Here is a 19,557-nt window from a genome sequence, read left to right as displayed (position 1 = left end):
GAAGTGGTACCTTTTAAAAGGGGACTTCAAAAAGTTCCCGGAAAAATTGAACTAAAAGATAAAAAATACAAACTTTATTTCTCAACTCAAGCTCCATCAAGTCCCAGACACTTTTGTAACGGTGACAGCAGCCATTCAGTCCCTCCTAGAAGGACTGAGGGTCCTGGGAATTTAACCATGTCCAATGCAGTCTGTTTTTACATTAACTGAAGAAAAATAAGTTCTCTTTACAGATTTCTCTTAGATTAGGAAACAGAAAGAAGTCAGAGGAGCCAACTCCAGACTGTAAGGCGGGGGCCTAATTATTTCTCTTCAAAGCTCTTGCAAGAGTTTCCTTGCTTAATGAGGAGTGAGCAGGCGCACTGTTGTGGAGAAGGACCCTCAGTGGGGCTGGGCGCGGTGGCTCACACACCTGTCATCCCAGCACTCTGGGAGGCCAAACCAGGTGGATCACCTGAGGTCAGGAGTTCAAGACCAGCCTGGCCAACATGGTAAAACCCCAATTCTACTAAAAATACAAAAACTCGATGGGCATGGTGGCATGCACCTATAATCCCAGCTACTCAAGAGGCTGAGGCAGAAGAATCGTCTGAATCCAGGAGGCAGAGGTTGCAGTGAGCTGAGATTGCGCCACTGCACTCAAACCTGGGCAGTAAGAGCTAAACTCCGTCTCAGAAAGAAAAAAAAAAGGACTCTTGGGAGGAAGCTCTCCCAGGGGTTTTCTGCTAAAGCGTTGAGGAACTTTCTGAAAACACTCTCAGAAGCAGCAGATGCTGTCATCCTCTGGTTCCTCCACAACAGGCAGCATGCCCTGGGCATTCCCAGACCTGCTGTCATGACCTTTCCTCCTGACCAGCTGTTGTGCCTGGTCTTCAGGATGGTCCTGGGAAAGCCGTGCTCCACCTCCTGTTACGACTGTTCAGAGAAATGCTTCGGGACCCCGAGTCCACATGGACATTCCCTCCGAGAGCTCTGCTCCTGTCGGCAGCAGATTCGGACGCGACGGCTGTGGCACCCACCGAGTGGAAAGGCTGCTCCAGGCAGAGCGGTGGAAGCTGAGCGGCCGAGACACCCATGCTGCTGACTGTTGCTTCTCTTTTTAATTGTTGGTCCTCTACAATCAGGGCATCAACAAGATGAATTTTTTCCCCACAAACTGATGTGGATGATCTGGAGCTGTGGGCTTCATCTCATTTCTCTGGTGCATGGTCCCCATAAACTTTTCCTAAAGCATCAATGATTTCACTATCTCCCACGCAGCTTCACTGTAAACCTGATGCTTGTTCTTGCTTCCATTTGAGCAGAATTCCTGTTGCTTTAATGAGGGCTCTTCCCAAACTGATGTCTTATCCTTGGTGCCTCAAACTAGATCCTGTCTAGACATGTTATAACAAGTTCATGTGAATTTATTTTGGTGCAAAAACATTCTGAAGCCCATGAGCTGTTTTTTCAAAATATGCATTTTCTATGTACTTGTAAAAGTCTCCCGACATTTTCACCACGAAGTCTCGGCTACGCGATCCTCGCCTGTGCTGTGAGCTCTGGGGGACCCTCACTGAGCCCTTGCAGGAGATGCCTGTTTCAGGGTTTCACTAGCGCCGGCTTCCCAGAGCTGCTCAGCCCAGCCTGTCCTGCACCAAAGCACACCTCTGCGTCCCTACAGCCTCCCCACCACACGCGCGTGGGCCAAGAGCATCACCCGCGCGTGCCTCCCTTCATGTGGATCTTCAGGGGCCCCTCCTGGAGGGCAGCCAAAAGCACGCTCACCTGGCGCAGGGTCCCACCCACCACCAAGGACCTTCTAGAAACATCAGGGCAGAGGGCAGCAGGGCTGGCCCTAAAACTCTGGTTTTCATTCAGCTTTTATTACAAAATGAAATTCCCCACTGATGTCAGTGAAAGTATCCGTTTTGACCGGAAGAAACAAAAATGCTCAAAATTCAATGTGACCCCTTTTTAGGGACAACCACAGATCACCATCTTATTGGAAAGTTCCTCTGATTCCTGGGGGTGAAGGCGACACAACCCCCAGGGACTTAAGTGCCAGGTGAAGATCCCACGGGCTACTCTCTAGAGGACAGACCAGTGGCGCCGAGTCCCTTTACTGCTGGGACAGAGGGAGGGCGCATTCCACCCCCACGAGCAAGCTCGGATGGGAGGGGAATGGCACCGAGGGCCGTGGAGCTTCGGTGGCTCCGGTCGGAGCTGACAAACACTGCACTCCAAACACGCACCAAATCCACACCTAGGCACCTTGCCCACCGAGAAACTCACTTCTGGAACTCAGATGGGAAGTGCAGAAGACTCTGAGGGCCTTCTGAGCAGTCTGCTCCTGTTCTTTGTTCTGAAGAGACCCCATCCACACAACTTCTAGAACGGCCTCTGCAGCAGCTGTGCAAAGTGCTTTTGAAGGATGCCAGGTCTGTGCCCCGAGGGCCATCGTTAGGGGCAGAAGAAACCATGTGAATCCAGACAGGGGTCAGCGAGCTTCCTGCCACGGGTCAGACGGGAGGCACCTGACCTGAGTCTGTGCCATGTGGTCTCTGCCAGGACCACGTGACACTGCCCCTGTGGTGTCCAAGACACGACAATGTGTGGACGTGTGAGCCTTGGGGTGTTCTGATAACATCTTAGTAAGAGTAGAGGTGGCAGGTTTTGGCCCACCAGCTGGAGCTGCCCAAACCTCTGCTCCGGTCCTGTCCCTAAAACTTCTGTGACTTTCTTCAGTGCATGATTCCAGTCCTAGACTGAGAGAGGTGTCTTCTCACCTGCTGGGATCCCGCCACAAAGCACAGCGAGTTCACAAACATGGTGACACAAGAAGCGTGGCGCCGGCTTCAGAGCCTGCGCAGAGCTAGTGTGGGCACTCCCGCTGCAGGGCCGGCAGGGAGAAATCAGTGTAGTCAGTGGCGAGGCGGAGAGAACGCCCTGGCATCCAGGAGTCCTCCTACTCGCTGGACCCGGAGCCCTGCACTGGACGCTGGAAGGCCCGGGCCCTGCAGTCCTCTCTACCAACATTCCTTCCTCTGTGGCTGCGACCAGCGGGCGACAGGACGGAGGGCCCGCCCTCTGCTTTCAACTGCCCACGTCATCCTAAGGAACCCGGCTTCTAATCATTTTAATAAAGTTCTCGTCATAAAACCTTTTTCTTTGGACAGAATAACACATTTCCAGCCATGCTTTTGGTGTGGATTTTAAAGCCAGGATATTTTTTCAATGAAAACCACAGGCGTTCTGTGCAGACACCACGTCCTTCCTGGGGCGCTCTGGCTGCACTGTGTGCACGTGGAGGGCTTTGCTTGCTCGCTTTGAAGTGCTGCTGAGCAATCTTGCTTCCGTCCCCGCTCCAAAAAGAAGTCCTGTTAAAATCACCGTTAAATGAAGTTCATACCGAGGGAGTCTCTGGTGTCTCGGCTTGGTGTGTGGCGCTGTCCCAAAGCCAATCAAAACAAAATGTGAAAGATGAGCCTGGACTCGTGGGCACCGGCGCGCCGGCCACGCGTGAGGGTGCTGGGCGCTGTGGGAGGCCTATGCGCACACACTCGTCCTCACTTTCCTGGGCCTGGAGACCTCTGGGTTGTGACCCCGCACACTTGCTAGACCTAAGAAGGTGAGAATGTGAGGTGTCTGAGTGCAGCTCAGCACCCATCTGTGGTATGATAAGCAATGGCCCTTCTCTACCACAGGACACAACGTTGCCTGTAAAAAGAAAGCTGAATGTGGCATTCCTTGTGTTTCCGGGGCTGCGCTGTGCCCACCACGACCCTCCTACAGGAGGACACTGAAGGAATGTCCCTGTTTCACAGATGCTACAAATAAAATGGGAAACTGGACTCACATTTTATTTCCAGAATTAAACCTTTAATAAAGAACTCAGTCTCTAAACAATAAGATTGAAATATGTGCCATGGGCCTCTCAAGCCATCACTTTAAGGAGAGTATTTCCATGGGGTCGCCTCTGGCCTTTCTGGGGCAACCTAAGGGCGGAGAGGGGTGGGCCTGACGTATCTTGAGGCAGTGGGTCCACTGATTGTCGGCTCCAGAGGCAGGAGAAATGGGTGGAATGGGGGTCGCTGAGAGAAGGTGGGCAGGTGCCTGTAAGGCGCACCCCCCAGTGCCGGCAAGCCCAGGGAAGCCATGACTGCTGTGCTCAGAGGGCGGCTATGGCCGTGAGGCACGTGCAGAGGGGAGGCGTGGTGCTGAGCGGGGAGGGCGGCTTCTCTGAGTGGTGGCCTGTGCGCTTAGGAAGGCCCTGTGGGAAGCTGCGGGGCACTGTGCATCCCTGTCCTGTTGCCTCAGTGTGGCCTGCTCTGGCGCCTTCATGGCCACAGCACTGCCCCCTTGGCTTGGTCATCGGCAACCTGCACCTGCTGCCTCAAAACGACGTCTACAGCCGCAGCTTCCCAGGGGAACAGAGCTGGGCTGGGACAGCTGGTGGGTGCCGGCCACCGCGTGTGCAGCCTCCCAGCCGTGCTCTGTGGGAGGGGTCCTGTCACGGGGCGTGTCTAGCTCTCACCCACGGCACACTATCAGGTTACGGGCTGTACACACCACCTTCAAAAGCCACAATGGAATCTAAATGCAATAATTCACTCAACAGCTAGGTTTCAATATCTGGAAAGAAATGGCCTTCCACTTCCTTCCCCCACTAGGACCCTAAAGAAAACCCACCACACCCTCGGTCAACACAAGTCTCAGAGCAAACCGAGCTTATGGGGCCAACAGGCTGCAGCCCTGTGGCCACCCACGGCCAGCAGGCATCTGGGGACGCTGTGGGCACTGAGGGTTGCCTTTCTACATCAACAAATGCCCTGGGGCATCGTCCACACACACTGGCCCCTCACTGGCCCTCCTTACTAAGGGGCCTCTGGGTCGAGGCACTCCCGACCACCCACTTGGATGGATATTTTCTCACCTTTTCCTGAGCATTGACTGAAGGAAAAGCGTCCCTACTGAACCGTCACCCGCTGGGTCTCTGCCTGGCACCCGTCAGCCTCCTCCAAGCCAGCACCTCGAGACCTCGCCAAGTGCCCTCTCGCCCCACATCAGCTCCCACTGCCCCCGATCCCCTCTCACTCCACTCTCCCTGAGATGATCCCGCCTCTCCAGCCCTGTCCTGGCCGGTCTCCGCTGCCGTTTCCTGAGCTTGGCCACTCGCCCCAGGTCCTACCCTGGACTGTCCAAGTCTGTCGCCTACGCTGCCACAAGGCATCCTGTCCGACACGCAGATCTGGCTGCGATGCTTCAATCCACAGTCCGAGGCCCCGAAAGAGCCCCCGCCGTCAGAACCAAGGTCTAGCTCCGTGGACGCAGCCCAGGCGGGAGGGTTTGCGTGGTCTGGCTCTCTTCTCTCAGGGAGGCCCTTTCCCCGTAACGTCCTGTGCCACGCTCATTCCTCCAAGACTCAGCCCGGGCCCTGCCCCCACCCCGGGTGGGCAGACCTCCTCAGGTCTTACCGTGCCTGCCCAGAGCCTGTCCTCCCGGTTCCCTGCTCCCCTCCAGGGCGGGCACCGTGCCGACCCCACTATCCGCACCTCACAGGGCTGGCCCCGCAGGCACAGCGAAGACTGGCTCATGACGAGCTTCTCAGCTTGCAGGCTTTAGCTTGTTTGCGCTTGCTGCTTTGTGATTCTCAGATAAATTTCTACATAGGAAAGTACCTGGATGCACTTAATGAGACATAATTGTTTTTAGAAAAGAAAGTGGCGTGCTTTGTATGGAACCTCTTCTTACCCTTCACTTCCCGAGGCAAGGAACACGGGGCAGTGCGGTGAGCGCAGTGGGCGCCACTCAGTGGTGGAAACAACAGCATCAGGTGCCATGACTCCTAAAACAAACTGCCTGCAAAAGGCAACAGCAGCAGCAACACATCTTACAGGAGAACGCGCGTTCCCGGAGCCTCAGCCTTCCCATCCTACAGCAACACATCTTTACAGGAGAACACACGTTCCCGGAGCCTCAGCCTTCCCATCCCACAGCGACACATCTTACAGAAGGAACACGTGTTCCCGGAGCCTCAGCCTTCCCATCCTACAGCAACACATCTTTACAGGAGAACACACGTTCCCGGAGCCTCAGCCTTCCCATCCCATAGCGACACATCTTACAGAAGGAACACGTGTTCCCGGAGCCTCAGCCTTCCCATCCCACAGCGACACATCTTACAGGAGGAATGTGTGTTCCCGGAGCCTCAGCCTTCCCATCCCACAGTGACACATCTTACAGGAGAACGCGCGTTCCCGGAGCCTCAGCCTTCCCATCCCACAGTGACACATCTTACAGGAGGAATGTGTGTTCCCGGAGCCTCAGCCTTCCCATCCTACAGCGACACATCTTACAGGAGAACGCGCGTTCCCGGAGCCTCAGCCTTCCCATCCCACAGCGACACATCTTACAGGAGGAACACGTGTTCCCGGAGCCTCAGCCTTCCCATCCCACAGCGACACATCTTACAGGAGAACGCGCGTTCCCGGAGCCTCAGCCTTCCCATCCTACAGCGACACATCTTACAGGAGAACGCGCGTTCCCGGAGCCTCAGCCTTCCCATCCCACAGCGACACATCTTACAGAAGGAACGTGTGTTCCCGGAGCCTCAGCCTTCCCATCCCACAGCGACACATCTTACAGGAGAACGCGCGTTCCCGGAGCCTCAGCCTTCCCATCCTACAGCGACACATCTTACAGGAGAACGCGCGTTCCCGGAGCCTCAGCCTTCCCATCCCACAGCGACACATCTTACAGAAGGAACGTGTGTTCCCGGAGCCTCAGCCTTCCCATCCCACAGCGACACATCTTACAGGAGAACGCGCGTTCCCGGAGCCTCAGCCTTCCCATCCCACAGCGACACATCTTACAGAAGGAACACATCTTACAGAAGGATGGGAATCCTACTCCAAAGGTTGGGGGAAGTGAAATGGCTTTGCCCAGTTGCTCAGTTTCAAGGCGAATGCCAGTTCATTAAGAGATTACCATCAGCACCTGAGAAGATCCAGTTTCAGAGACACCTTTGATAAACTTCATCACATCATGATGCAAGGAACCTACAAATCAAGATCATCTGTATGCTGCGCTCACCCCTGACCCCGTGTCCCCAGAGTCCCCAGGTCCCTGCGCACAGGTAAGGGAGGGGTTAAGGAGATCACCACCATCATCGTCACCTCCTTATAAGCCCCCTCCCCCCGTGGCTGAGACTTTACTCAGCAACTTCAAAGCTGCCTCTGGCCGCGGGACTGGTTTGAATTAAGATTCTCTCTTCTCCTAGAGTCTCTGGGTCTGGGGAGAAAGTGCTGGCTGTTTCTGGATTTCATTAGGGGCAATCTTCTTATCTTTTCTTTGTCTTAGGCTTGATCCCCTGAAAATGCAACGTGGCAGCAAAGGGTCTGAATATCGAGGTGCCGGGTGGAAGGCCCGCGTTGTCCCTGGGGGCCCCAGCAGGGGAGAAGAGCAGAAGAAAAGGGAAGGAGAATCGCTCAGCCTTCTTCCCCATCATCGGATGCCCTGGGAACCACAAATTGTAAACTTCAAAGTACTATTTTACATTAAAATCAGTAAAAAAAAAAAACCAACCTGAAACAATTTTCCTTTTCCAAGATGCTATTTAAGCTTTAAAAAGTTCACTTGATAAGGTATTGTCATGTACACACCTGGCAGGAGATCAAGGCACATGCCAAGAGCAACTCAAGAAAGGCGCGTTCATCCTGAAGGCTGGCCAGGCCCTCGGCGCCTGTGGAGGGGTGACCCCAGGGCAGACGCACACATGGCTTGCCCAACAGCAGGGAGGCGGGGACGGTTTCACCCCAGGACCTGAGAGCTGAAGGCACCACTGAGAAACGCCCCTGGGGTGAAGGTCAGCCCGTCCAAACCTGGCCTGGGACAACTGACCTGAAAGAAGGCCACCTACTTTCTCCCGGCCGACCAGGAGAGCCTTGCCTTCTCTCTGCACCGGAATGTGGCCACACTGGGCACCAATGTTCACTCAGGCAGGAAATCAACCAGGCTGCATCTATACCTCTCATGGTGGCCAGAGACTTGATTTTCAGAGAAGCTTAAAAGGGGGCCAGTTCTCAGTGGGGCGACAAGCAAGGGAGGGCAGTGGGCATGCATCCCACGAGCAGCCAAGGCGACAAGCCCACGCCAGGGCTCGGGTTTCATATGGGCTCATTTTCGGGTGTGGTAGGCATTTGGGGAAGTCCTCTCTTCAGTTAGGCAGGGGAACTGTCAACATGACGTTACATCTGATCAAAAGTAAGAAGAAACATTAAAATCAAACCAATGAGATCAGAGGAAAGTGGTCTGGGTACAGGGTGAGCAGTTCCCCTGAGGCGCTGACGAGCTCCCTCCTGCATCGCCTGGGGTGAATTCTGCGGAGCAGCCGGGCAGCGTGGGCCCGCCACACGGGGTCTGTTCCTCCTCGAACCAGCGAGTGCCTGGGAGGGGGACCTGCATCTCCTGGGCCAGGCCTTTATGTCACCAGATCTCAACAACCTTTCCAAGGGGGCACTAGACCCCAGCTAGAGAAGAGTGAGCAGACACTGAGGTTTCGTGACTTATTCACTGTCCCCAGAGAGCACGGTGCAGAGTCCACACAAAACGTTTACAGGTGTGTCCTTGTGCAGAGCCTCGCCTCCAGAGACATGCACAAACACAGGCGCACACAAAGACATGCGTGCAAAGACACACAAGCACACATATGCATACTCACAGATGTGTGCACAGAGATATATAAAGACAGGTACACGCAAAGACACATAGCACGTGTGTGTATACTCATACAGACATGCAGAGATGTACACACAAAGACAGGGGCACGCAAAGACACACAGCACACGTGTGTATACTTATACACAGATGTGCACACACAAGGATACACACAGATACATGCATGCAAAGACAAGTGCATGGGTGTGTACTCATCCAGAGATGTACACACACATGCATACCTGCATGCACACAGACATGCATTCACACCCACAGATGTGTCCGTGTGTGCACGCATGTACACACCCACAGACATGTGCAAGGCTGCAGACACCTGCACAAGCACCCCGAAACATGCACACAGATGAACACCCACCCACACACAGACACACACACACACACACGTGGACACGCACATCCAAAGAGATGCACGCACACGCCTCTCAAAGACACACGTCTGCACACGTGTTTTATATGTACATAAATCAGGACAAGACCATGGAGTGAAAGGAAAACTCTGAGAACTGTATGGGACTTCCGTGCGGCACGGATGGTGTTTTCTAACACGGCCATGGTCTGTCAGGCTCCGGGAATTGATGTGGGCTGTGGGCTGCTCCCCGGGGCTCTGTCACTCCACCACAGCAGGTGAAGCTGTCATTTTAAAATGATGACAAGAAAACCCCCACTGCTCAGCAGCCCATTTTAGGTCACAGGCGTGACTCCAATCTGGCCTCCATCAAAGGAGAAATAACCAGTTGATGAGAAAAGCAAACACTGGGTCTTTAAAAATCACCCTGTGGCTAAACTAACGGATCAGACGCGCAGGAAGGAAGCAGGATGAAGGGCCACAATCACCTCTTGATTTGGAGGAATACATAAAGAAGAAACATTTATTTGCATTTGACATCGCATCACAAGAGGTTTGCGGAAGAGGAATCAGGCGATTCTGAGGATTTTCACCTTCATTTCTCATGAACATAGCATGCTGCACAAAAGTCCCTGCCTCTGCCTCCATCACTCTCACCATCAGGACCCAGACTCAAGTTGGCTCCTGCTTCCACTGAATGCTCAGGAGGGAGCGCTAAGACCCGGCGGTAAGAAGACAGTCTCCAAGACTCCACGCTTGGCACTGAAGAATGAACGGAGACACCCCTGTTCACCCACAGACCCGGTTTCAGACACGCTGATCTCCGGCAAGTGCTCCCTGGAGTGTGCGCACAGGAGAAGCTGCCAGCCTCGGGTGCGAGGTGCAGCCCGGAGACTCACCTGAAGGCCGCCAAGTACTCGGCATCTCCCATGGGGGGGTCCAGGCCGCCAGTGAAAGCCATGTTGACGTTGAAACCCACGCCTGGCCCTGTGCCCACCTGTGGCCAGAAAGAGAGAAACACACGTCACAGACCCTGAGCGGGACCTCTGTGACCGGAACACCTGCGCAGGTGGCACTGGGCTGGGCTTGGCCTTGCCGGGCCCCTGGGGAGAGCCCATGTGTCCTGGTCTCCTGGTGCCTATTCATTAAAAGGTGCGCAGACGGTTGCCCCACTGCCACTGGTGCGCTGACATCAACACGGGGGCCCCTTTCCCAGTTGCTGCAGGCTCTCGCTGACCCTGCCCTTGGCATGCCAAGGCCCTGCACTGACGTTTCTGGGGACGTTCCGCCCTGTGTTGCGTGCCATAGGTGACATCAGGGAGTCAGACCTGGGTCTCTTTGGGCAGAAAGTATCTCCAATGGGCCCGTCTACTTCCTCTACAAAATTAAGAGCCGGAGGCTGACGGAGCCTCTTCCCTGGATGAAAGCCCTGCCACCGGGGCCTCTGTTCAGAGGGGCAGGCTCTGAAGGGAGACCTGGGGGCTGTTAAGGAGCTGCTGGGTCTGCCATTCCTGGGGCAGCCACGGAGCCCCAAGCCAGCGAGAGGACCATGTTCAGAGCCCCCTTCCTGAGGGTGTCCTGTGGAAGACAGTGGCCTGGGCCCTGCCCAGAGGAAGTCAGGCACCACACACCTCCTCCTACACCAACACCTCCGTCCGCCTGGATTGGAAGCAGAAACAACATCCAGCCTCTCATTCGTACATCAGATAAAACACAGGCCACGTGTGCACACGTGATGGGACGTAGGCTGACACCTGACTGGTCACCGCCTGGGCTTAAGTGAGCGCAAAGGCCTCGCTCGCTGCGGCCAGGCAGCTGTGGACCATCGGCTCTGTGCCCCCAGAGTGGCTCTGCGGAGCCCCCACCTTCCTCCCAGAGGCCTGCACACACCCCGCCCACCTACCTCGTCAGGAGCGCCGCTGCCTGGGAAGAAGTTCCCATCATCGTAGCGGTGAAGGGACACGTACAGGACGCTGGGGTCACTGTAGAAAGCCTGCTGGGTCCCGTTTCCGTGGTGCACGTCCTGAAAGGGCAGGGACAGCCGCCTCAGGGCTGAGCCGGGTGTCGGAGGGCAGACTCTCCCCACGGCCCCCGCAACGCCAGCTGTGCTAACAGACAACAGCTCCTGCTCAGCAATGACCTTGCCCTCCAGCCTGCACCTGGTAGGCACGCGTCTGGGGCTGCGTGATCAGGGCTACGTGGTGCAGGGGGGTAGGGGTTCTAAGGGCCAGTGTAGGCCGGGCGTGGTGGCTCACACCTGTAATCCCAGCACTTTGGGAGGCCAAGGCAGGCGCATCATGAGGTCAAGAGATCGAGACCATCCTGACCAACATGGTGAAACCCCGTCTCTACTAAAAAATACAAAAATTAGCCGGGCATGGTGGTGCATGCTTGTAAGTCCCAGTTACTCGGGAGGCTGAGGCAGAAGACTCACTTGAACTGGAGGCAGAGGTTGCAGTGAGTCGAGATCGCACCACTGCACTCCAGCCTGGTGTCAGAGACAGACTCCATCTCAAAAAAAAAAAAAAAAAAAAAAAAAAAAGGCCAGTGTTTGCGTCTGCAGCACTGCTTCCCCTTGCCCTTGTGCCATGGCCCAATCCTGACTCCAGCCGCGGGCGGGACTGGTGTTCAGCCCAGCCTGGAGGCCCCCATTTCCCTAAGGAAGCCATCTGACCCATTTCCTGCACCTGCAGTGTCTGACAAGCAGGCCGTTTCCTCGGCCTCTGTGGGGAAGGGTCACTGGCTGTGGCCCGCCCACTTGCAGGCACATGGGAGGTGCCAATCCCAAGCCAGGCAGGGGGTTTGCAGGAGACAGGTCCCACGTGGCTGTGAGTGACAAGCACACACGGCACAGGGTCCAGTGCCCAAATGGCAAGCGCCGTTTCTTAACCATAAAACCCACAGGTCAAATGCACCAGCAGGCAAGGTGAGAGGCAGCCTGGGGCTTCTACCAGCTGTGGCTGTCCTGCCCCTGGCCACACCGCAGGCAGTCACCAGGACGGGCAGGCGAGGGATGGCCCTGCTGAGCACAGCCGTGTGCCAGAGAAGACGGCACGCAGCCTTCATGTTCCCAGCACGGGAACTTGTCACTCTGTCATCGGTGCTCATCACAGAAAGGGCAACTACGGGTGTGGAGGCATGGAACGAGCACCTTCGACCCAACTCAGTAGGGAATCACCACGAAGATGCACGCGGATGCTTTCCCGACGTGCGGCTTCCTACTGAGACGCCCCTGTCCGCGTGGTGAGTACCCGGAAACATCACAGCTCAGCGCATAGGGAACACGCCACGTGGTCTATGCAGGCGGTCTACGCAGGCTGTCTGCGTGCCCTAGCACTTCACCTTGTGCTGAGGAGGGGTCCCCCAGTCTTTAGCTGTCAGTGGCCTCACATTGCTCTCTTCCCGGGGACCCCTGCCTGCTCCCTTAGGAGGAGCTGAGGGAGGGCTCCTGGCTCCTGGTCCTTGGGAGTGCAGGACCCGCTGCTCTGCTGCCTTTCCGACCTGCTTCTCCAAACGAGCGCGGCTGCCCGGGGGCTGTCTGGCTGCCCTGGGCTGTGCGTGTAGTTTCTTTACCCAAACTCAGGACTTTTCCAATTCAAATCATAACCCTACCTGATGGGGCCTGCTTTTTTTCCCTTAAAAATTAGGAAATAAATAATAAACACCCAAGAGAACACTAAATATATTTAAAAGAGTGACAGGATGAACACCTTGATTATTCATTTCCAGTATAAGAATGAGCACACCTATTGGTAGAATTCAGATTCAGACATCAGACTGCATTACTCTGACCCCATTCCAGGAGGACCAGGTGCCCACACAGCAGCAGGAAGGCAAGGCTCTCGCTGGGGTGACTGGGAAGCAGAGTGCCGCCTTCTGCCAGCACGATACCCCTCCCAGGCTCCCAGGCCACACGCATGGTCGATGTGGACACAAGTCTACTCCCCAAAGCCTGCCTTCCAAGAGGATCTCGCCAAGGGAGGCCCTGGCCGCTGCCCCCACCCACAGGGACATTCTTGGACACGCCAGGACACCATCTGCCAGGGCCGCCTCATGGAAGCTGTAACATGACTTGCAGCAGGTTTGGGCTTTAATTTTCTGCGTTTTTGAGACGTTTTCAGAAACTCAAGCTTCCCAGATCCAAAGGCGCACCTCCTCTCCCCACATGCTCTGCCTGGGGAGGACACAGGAGCTCCCCGTGCTGAGCCTGAGGACGTGGCTCCGCTTACCCAGTCCACGATGAGGATCTTGCTCACGCTCAACCTTTGCTGCAGAAGCTTGGCTGCCACGGCCACGGAGTTGAAGTAGCAAAAACCCCTGCAGGAGAGAACCGATGCTGGGGACAAAGCGCAAGGGGGCGGCGGCCAGTTGCTCCAAAGCCTGCTAGGGAGCTGCTTGGGGTGCGCACAGACCTGAGAGGCTCTGTGAGTGCACAGCTCCTGAATACGCTGCAGAGGGAGCCTTCACAGATGCCACAGAATTGGCTAAGTGAGAGACACGTATGCACCCCACACACAGACGCTCTCACGCACACACACACACATGCCTGCATGGCTCCTGAACAAGCCACTGGGGAATCTTAGCCGATGCCACTGGGTCAGCTAACCGATACAGACATGCATACACCCCACACAGACACACACACCACAGACAGAGACACACACACCATGCAACATACCCTACACACATACATGCCCCACATAGATACGCCCATGCACCACACACACCCCACACAGATACAACATGCACAGATACACATGAACACCCCATACAGAAACACTCACATACACCAACCACACACACACACAATCACACACACAGTCACACACGTCCAGAGTCCCCCCACACACATGCACATATATCACACACATCAGTCACACACGTCCAGTCCCCCCCACACCACACAGTCACACACACACACCACACATCAGTCAAACACGTCCACAGTCCCATACACACACACACACAATCACACAGTCACACACGTCCACAGTCCCATACATACACATAGATGCACATACATCACACACATCAGTCACACACGCCCACAGTCCCCCCCACACACACCAGTCACACACGTCCAATCACACACACACACAATCACACACATCACAGTCACACACGTCCACAGTCCCATACACACACACATCACACACATCAGTCACACATGCCCAGTCACATACACACACACACACATCACAGTCACACATGTCCACAGTCACACACACACACACACACACACACACACACACACGCGGTTCCTGCTTGGAGGTCCCCATGAGCCTCTGGGCTCTGGTAGGGAACCCTATTTCGCATGTTACCAACACTTCCCTCTTCCTTGCCTGGAACCTTCCTCTCAGGAGCCGCCCACCACGGCCCACGAGACACGGCTGCTGTTCATCTCAGTCGCTTGCTGCTGACCTTTCTATATTCCAATACATAAATCACCATTAATTTTAGAGAGTCTTACTCAAGAGACCAAGAAAACAAGCTATGAAGTGACTCAAATCACAATGAAAAGCTTCTCAGTCTCGGCTTCCTTTTGTCTGAATGCCCTTGGAGACAGAAGAACTGGTGGTTTAATTTTCAGAACCCAGGCTGGCATGGGGAAGGCCACACGCCCGGGGGTGACCTACACTCTGAGCTCCTGCCGCGGCTCACGGGGAGCATAGTGAAGAACTGCAACCAGAAAGAACTGGTTTCTCTTTGTCTGAGGTTCGTTATTCAGAATATCCCACGCCTCAAGGTTCCATCGGAAAAGAAACGTCAGAGAAATGGAGCAGCAAGCCCGGTGCTGCAGGGACTTGGGTGCTCTGGGGTGTTTACCAACCACATGGTTTCAGGTAAAGCCACAAAGATTCCAACAGGAACGCCTCCCTGGTAGCTGCAGTCTCTTCTCTGCACAAAGGCGATTCCGCTCTCACACGTGGACCTGACCGTCTCACCCCGACGAGAGGGCGCTGCTGGCCCCGGCACTGACGCCGAGTTCCTGGGGTAGCAGGGAGACCCTTTCCTGGGCCCCAGCAATTCTGTCTCACTCTGACTGCTTCCTGGCCACACCCTGATAATGAGCTTGTCAGTATCTGCACTTGTCTTGCGGTGCCCATCTGACAAACTGGATCAAATTCGCCAAGGCAGAGCCCCAGGCCACCTCCTCCTCTGCAGCTGCTGACATCAGGCACCCCTTCTCCAGCTCCAGAGCACGGGGAGCCACTCCTTTTAGCATCCATACTCCTCACTAGAGTGGCTAAGTCCCCCCAGACGGCATGCTTTTACGGGACAGCTCATTCACTCACCACCCAGGCCGCAAGGCACTCCACACACAGCCGCGGTCGGCCCTCCCACTGGCCCTCCCGGACGCCCCACACCCCACACGCTCCACCCTGCTCGGTCCTCAGCCATGTGGACAGTCAGCAGTCTCTGAAAGACCCAAATCAGCATGTGGAGAGCCGCCCGTGTGGACGAGGCTCTGAGACTTGCCGCGTCAGCACCCGGCGGTCAGCAGGCAGCTAAAAGGCCATGCACGAAATGGCCTGAGTCCTCCAGACAATAAAGGGCTGCAGGGACTCACTTGGGGGGACGTGGTGTTTCCTCCCAAGTGTTGACAACTCCTTAACAACCAGAGGCTTCTCTGGACTGACCTCCACGGCCCTCTCCTTCCTTTCTCTCCATCTGTCTCCATCATAACCAAGCAGTGATTCTCAGAGGCCCGGGCGCCCGGAAGCTGGGGCTGAGCCAGCACGTGGTGCCCTGGGCTCCCTGCCGTCACTCAGGCACCCACCCAGCCCTAAGGGAGGGGACGGAGGCCCGGGCTCCCCTGCCGCGTGGGGCTGCGGCGCGTACTCACATGGGCGTGCTCTCCTCCGCGTGGTGTCCAGGGGGGCGGACCACAGCAAAGCCATTCTGCAGGTGACACCAGACAGCCGGGAGAGAGTGACAAAGACGCGCTTTGTAGCCACGGGAAAATGGTTGCATACTCAACTTTCAGCAGAGCTGCGCTACGTGGGAGGACAGTTTCTCTCTGCTCCCTGGCCACAGTGATGCAGGGCCAGCTGGGAGCCTGGCCGGGAAGCCTGGGACCTTCTCCTAAAGAGGTCTCGGAGCTACTCATGGTTCCTGCGAAACGCAGTCGCCAGGATGACAGGTAGGTGCCTTGCCCTGTTCTCAGCGCTGTCGGCAAGGTGTGGGGCCCTTGGCTCAGGGGTCTGGGTGACGCGGAAGGGGTGCGCTTGTACCCCATCGGCTGGGGACCAGGACCCGCTAGGCGGCCACGGACGGCGGCGGACTGGAAGAGGCCAGCTCACACTTGGCCGCGTGGCAGAGCGCTCAGGCTCCGCCCCAGCTCAGCTTTAACGTGACTGCCTCTGCCTGCTGTGGTCGCTCCCAGGACGGCGGGCAAGAGGGCAGCCTGTGAAACGGTTCCACGCGCACTGCGCCGAAACGCTGTTCTCTGCCCTGTCACTTAGGCATCAAGAATCCATCTGCAAGCCACTCTGTAGGTGCTGCCATGAAAATGGATTACGGGCCTCCTGGTCTCACCAGCAACAGGGCATGGCGTGGTCCAGGTCGGTAATGGAACCTCAAAAGAGCTGGCCAGTCACCAGTGAGCACAGCCCGGGCGGGTGAGCCAGACGCCGCAGGGACCAGGCTTAGGAAGGGGCAAGGGCAGCCAGCGAGGTGGTGGCAAACGCTCTCAACAGGCCCCAGCCCCACTGCATTTCTGCACGTCCACACCCTGTGCGTGGTGCTTCTAAGGGCAGGCTGCACACCCCTGCGGCCTCGAACCCTGCTGAGGGTCTGCTGGCCGCACAGTCTGAGGCTCCACGTGCTCTTCTCACCGCCCTGACACCTGTACTAGGGGCCGGGCAGGGGACAGCGCAATGGGCTCTGTGTGTGTGTGTGTGTGTGTGTGTGTGTGTGTGTGTGTTCTGTGTTACGTGCATGTGTTGTGTGCGTATCACGTGTGTTGTGTATCGTGTGTTGTGTATCGTGTGTTGTGTATCGTGTGTTGTGTATTGTATGTGTTGTGTATCATGTTGTGTATGTTTTGTGTTGTGTATGTGTGTTGTGTATGTGTTATCATGTGTTGTGTATGTGTGTTGTGTGTGGTATGTGTTCTGTATGTGTGTGGTATGTGTGTTGTGTGCATGTGTGTTGTATCATGTTACGTGTTGTGTGCGTGTGTGGTATGTGTGTTGTGTGCATGTGTGTTGTATCATGCTGCGTGTTGTGTGCATGTGGTATGTGTTGTATGCATGTGTTGTATCGTGTTGCGTGTTGTGTGCGTGTATTGTGTGCGTGTTGTGTATCGTGTTGTGTATCCTGTGTTGTGTATCATGTGTTGTGTATGTGTGTTTTGTGTGCTGTGTATCGTGTTGTGTGTGGTATGTGTTGTGTATGTGTGGTATGTGTGTTGTGTGCATGTGTGTTGTATGTGTGTTGTGTGTGCATGTCTGTTGTGTATCGTGTTGTGTATGTGTTGTGTATGTGTTTTTGTGTGTTGTGTGTGCTGTGTTGTATATAGGTATGTGTTGTGTATGTGTGGTATGTGTGTGTCGTGTGCATGTGTGTTGTATCATTTGTTGTGTGCGTGTGTTGTGTGTGTGTGTTGTGTATGTGTGGTATGCGTGTGTTGTGTGCATGTGTGTTGTGTATCGTGTTGTGTGTGTTGTGTGTGTATGTAGCTTCCCTTAATCACGTCCTTGAAGTAGTATTCAGACATGTTCTGAGTTCTGCACCCTCAGACACGTCCTTTTAACACCCTGAGTAAAGACATGGGAAGGAAGTGTGGCAAAATTTGAGCTTTCAAGTAAAAATTCTAAGTTTGGAACACACGGTTCTGCCTCTGTAAGCCTGATGGCTCTCACTCCACTTACACGACTTCTTGTGAGATGGGGGTGATATTAATGGTTTCGAAAACTGGGCTGGGTGCACTGGCTCACGCCTGTAATCCCGGCACTTTGGGAGGCCCAGGCGGGCGGATCACCTGAGGTTGGCAGTTCGAGACCAGCCTGACCAACATGGTGAAACCCCGTCTCTATTTAAAAAACTATAAAATTGGCCGGGTATGGTAGCGTATGCCTGTAATCCCAGCTACTCAGAAGCCTGAGGCAGGCGAAATTGCTTGAACCTGGGAGGTGGAGGTTGCAGTGAGTCAAGATCTCACCATTGCTCTCCAGCCTGGACAAGAGTGAAATCCCCCTTTCAAAAAAAATAAAAATTAAAAAAAAAAAAACAAAACACAAAAATCCATGACTTTTTTAATACTGTATGTATCAGAATATGGAAGGTCCGTGTAACTCCATGAAGCTAAATTTCCAAATGCCCAATGCACAGTGCTACCAATCATCCACGAACGAGAGACCCATTTGACCTCCAAAAGGGCTAATGCTTTGGTTAAATACAATGAAGGAAGAGGAGAGGCGGCCCCGGGTCGAGTTCAGCCTCCACACTGCAGCTCATTTTTAAGACGCCAGCACTTGCTGAATGTCTGGCATTCTGTCAGAGAATACCCACAGTTAGAACACCTCTGAAAAGTCTAGGAAGTCCTCTTCCGTTTCTAGTTACGTACCCATGCGGGGCCAGGACTCCTTCACGAACTTCAACATGTGGCAGGAATGATGCCAAGCTCTGGCTGCCGTCTACAGAGCCAGACATTAGTGCTATGTTTAAATTAACAAACATTTTGAAAATGTCTCAGTTTTAATCTCTCATATGGTCAATACTGTGAGTGTAACTCACGGAAACAGAAGCTCTTTGGGTTCCTCTACAATTTTCAAGTGTACAGGGTTGTTACGACGCAGCTCTTTGCGAATCTGCATTATGGCATAACCCGTCACAGTGCGGGCACATCTCTTTCATTCAGTAGCGAGGCTGTGCTGACAGAGTCGCCTCCCCGCCTGATGAGAGGGGGACGCCGTGGGCGGTCCCTCCCCACACTAGGAATCTGTGGCAGGCCTCCTTCTGGGAGCCCACAGCTGCTCGGGCCCCGACTGACCTTCAGCTCCCCCGTGGCCACCTTGAAGACCAGCTCCACTACGCAGCCCACGGCCAGGCGGGCGGCCCCTGCTGAGTGCACCTCATTCCAGATGGTGTCACTGTCCACCTGTGGAAACAACACCCCACAGTGAGGTCATGTCCCCAGTCACCGTCATCACCGGTGCTGGCTGGGCAGAGCAGCTCAGGCCCCATGGGGCCTCCAAAACCTCGGGGCCAGCCGGAGCCTGGGCAGCCTAGGCTCACGTTCGGGCTTCGATCATTTTAAAACATGCCACAAAATTTAAACGGGAAGATACGAGAGAATTCACCAGAAATAAGACGCATGTGTCCTGACCTGCTCTGAGGCTTCCTCTACTCCCTCAACTGCTCCAATATACTTGGAACTAAAAGGAATGATGTCCAGGTGATCTATTTCCTCTTTTTCTTTTTCTTTAAAACTGGAATTATAGTTAGGAGAGCTATAGGCTGACCATCTCTGATCTGAAAATCTGAAA

General features: G+C 54.9%; 1 protein-coding gene across 9 annotated transcripts in view; it reads right to left on the bottom strand.

The window, feature by feature from the left end:
- Positions 1-19,557, bottom strand: part of HDAC4 (histone deacetylase 4) — a 340,829-nt gene that overhangs the window by 21,074 nt on the left and 300,198 nt on the right. For all 9 annotated transcript variants that reach the window (XM_039469908.2, XM_039469911.2, XM_039469907.2 and 6 more), the window contains 5 exons: positions 19,062-19,169; positions 15,912-15,967; positions 13,294-13,381; positions 10,968-11,087; positions 9,964-10,061 (listed from right to left, as the gene is read on the bottom strand). In XM_039469908.2, the coding sequence (XP_039325842.1) occupies positions 9,964-10,061; positions 10,968-11,087; positions 13,294-13,381; positions 15,912-15,967; positions 19,062-19,169 (470 nt within the window). The remainder of the gene's footprint in view (positions 1-9,963; positions 10,062-10,967; positions 11,088-13,293; positions 13,382-15,911; positions 15,968-19,061; positions 19,170-19,557) is intronic.

The sequence above is a fragment of the Saimiri boliviensis genome, chromosome 5 (genome assembly GCF_048565385.1).
Source record: "Saimiri boliviensis isolate mSaiBol1 chromosome 5, mSaiBol1.pri, whole genome shotgun sequence".
In the NCBI taxonomy this organism is placed as follows: Eukaryota; Metazoa; Chordata; class Mammalia; order Primates; family Cebidae; genus Saimiri; species Saimiri boliviensis.
The sequence above is the reverse complement of the archived record's forward strand: the minus strand, read 5'-3'. Positions and strand labels throughout refer to the sequence as shown.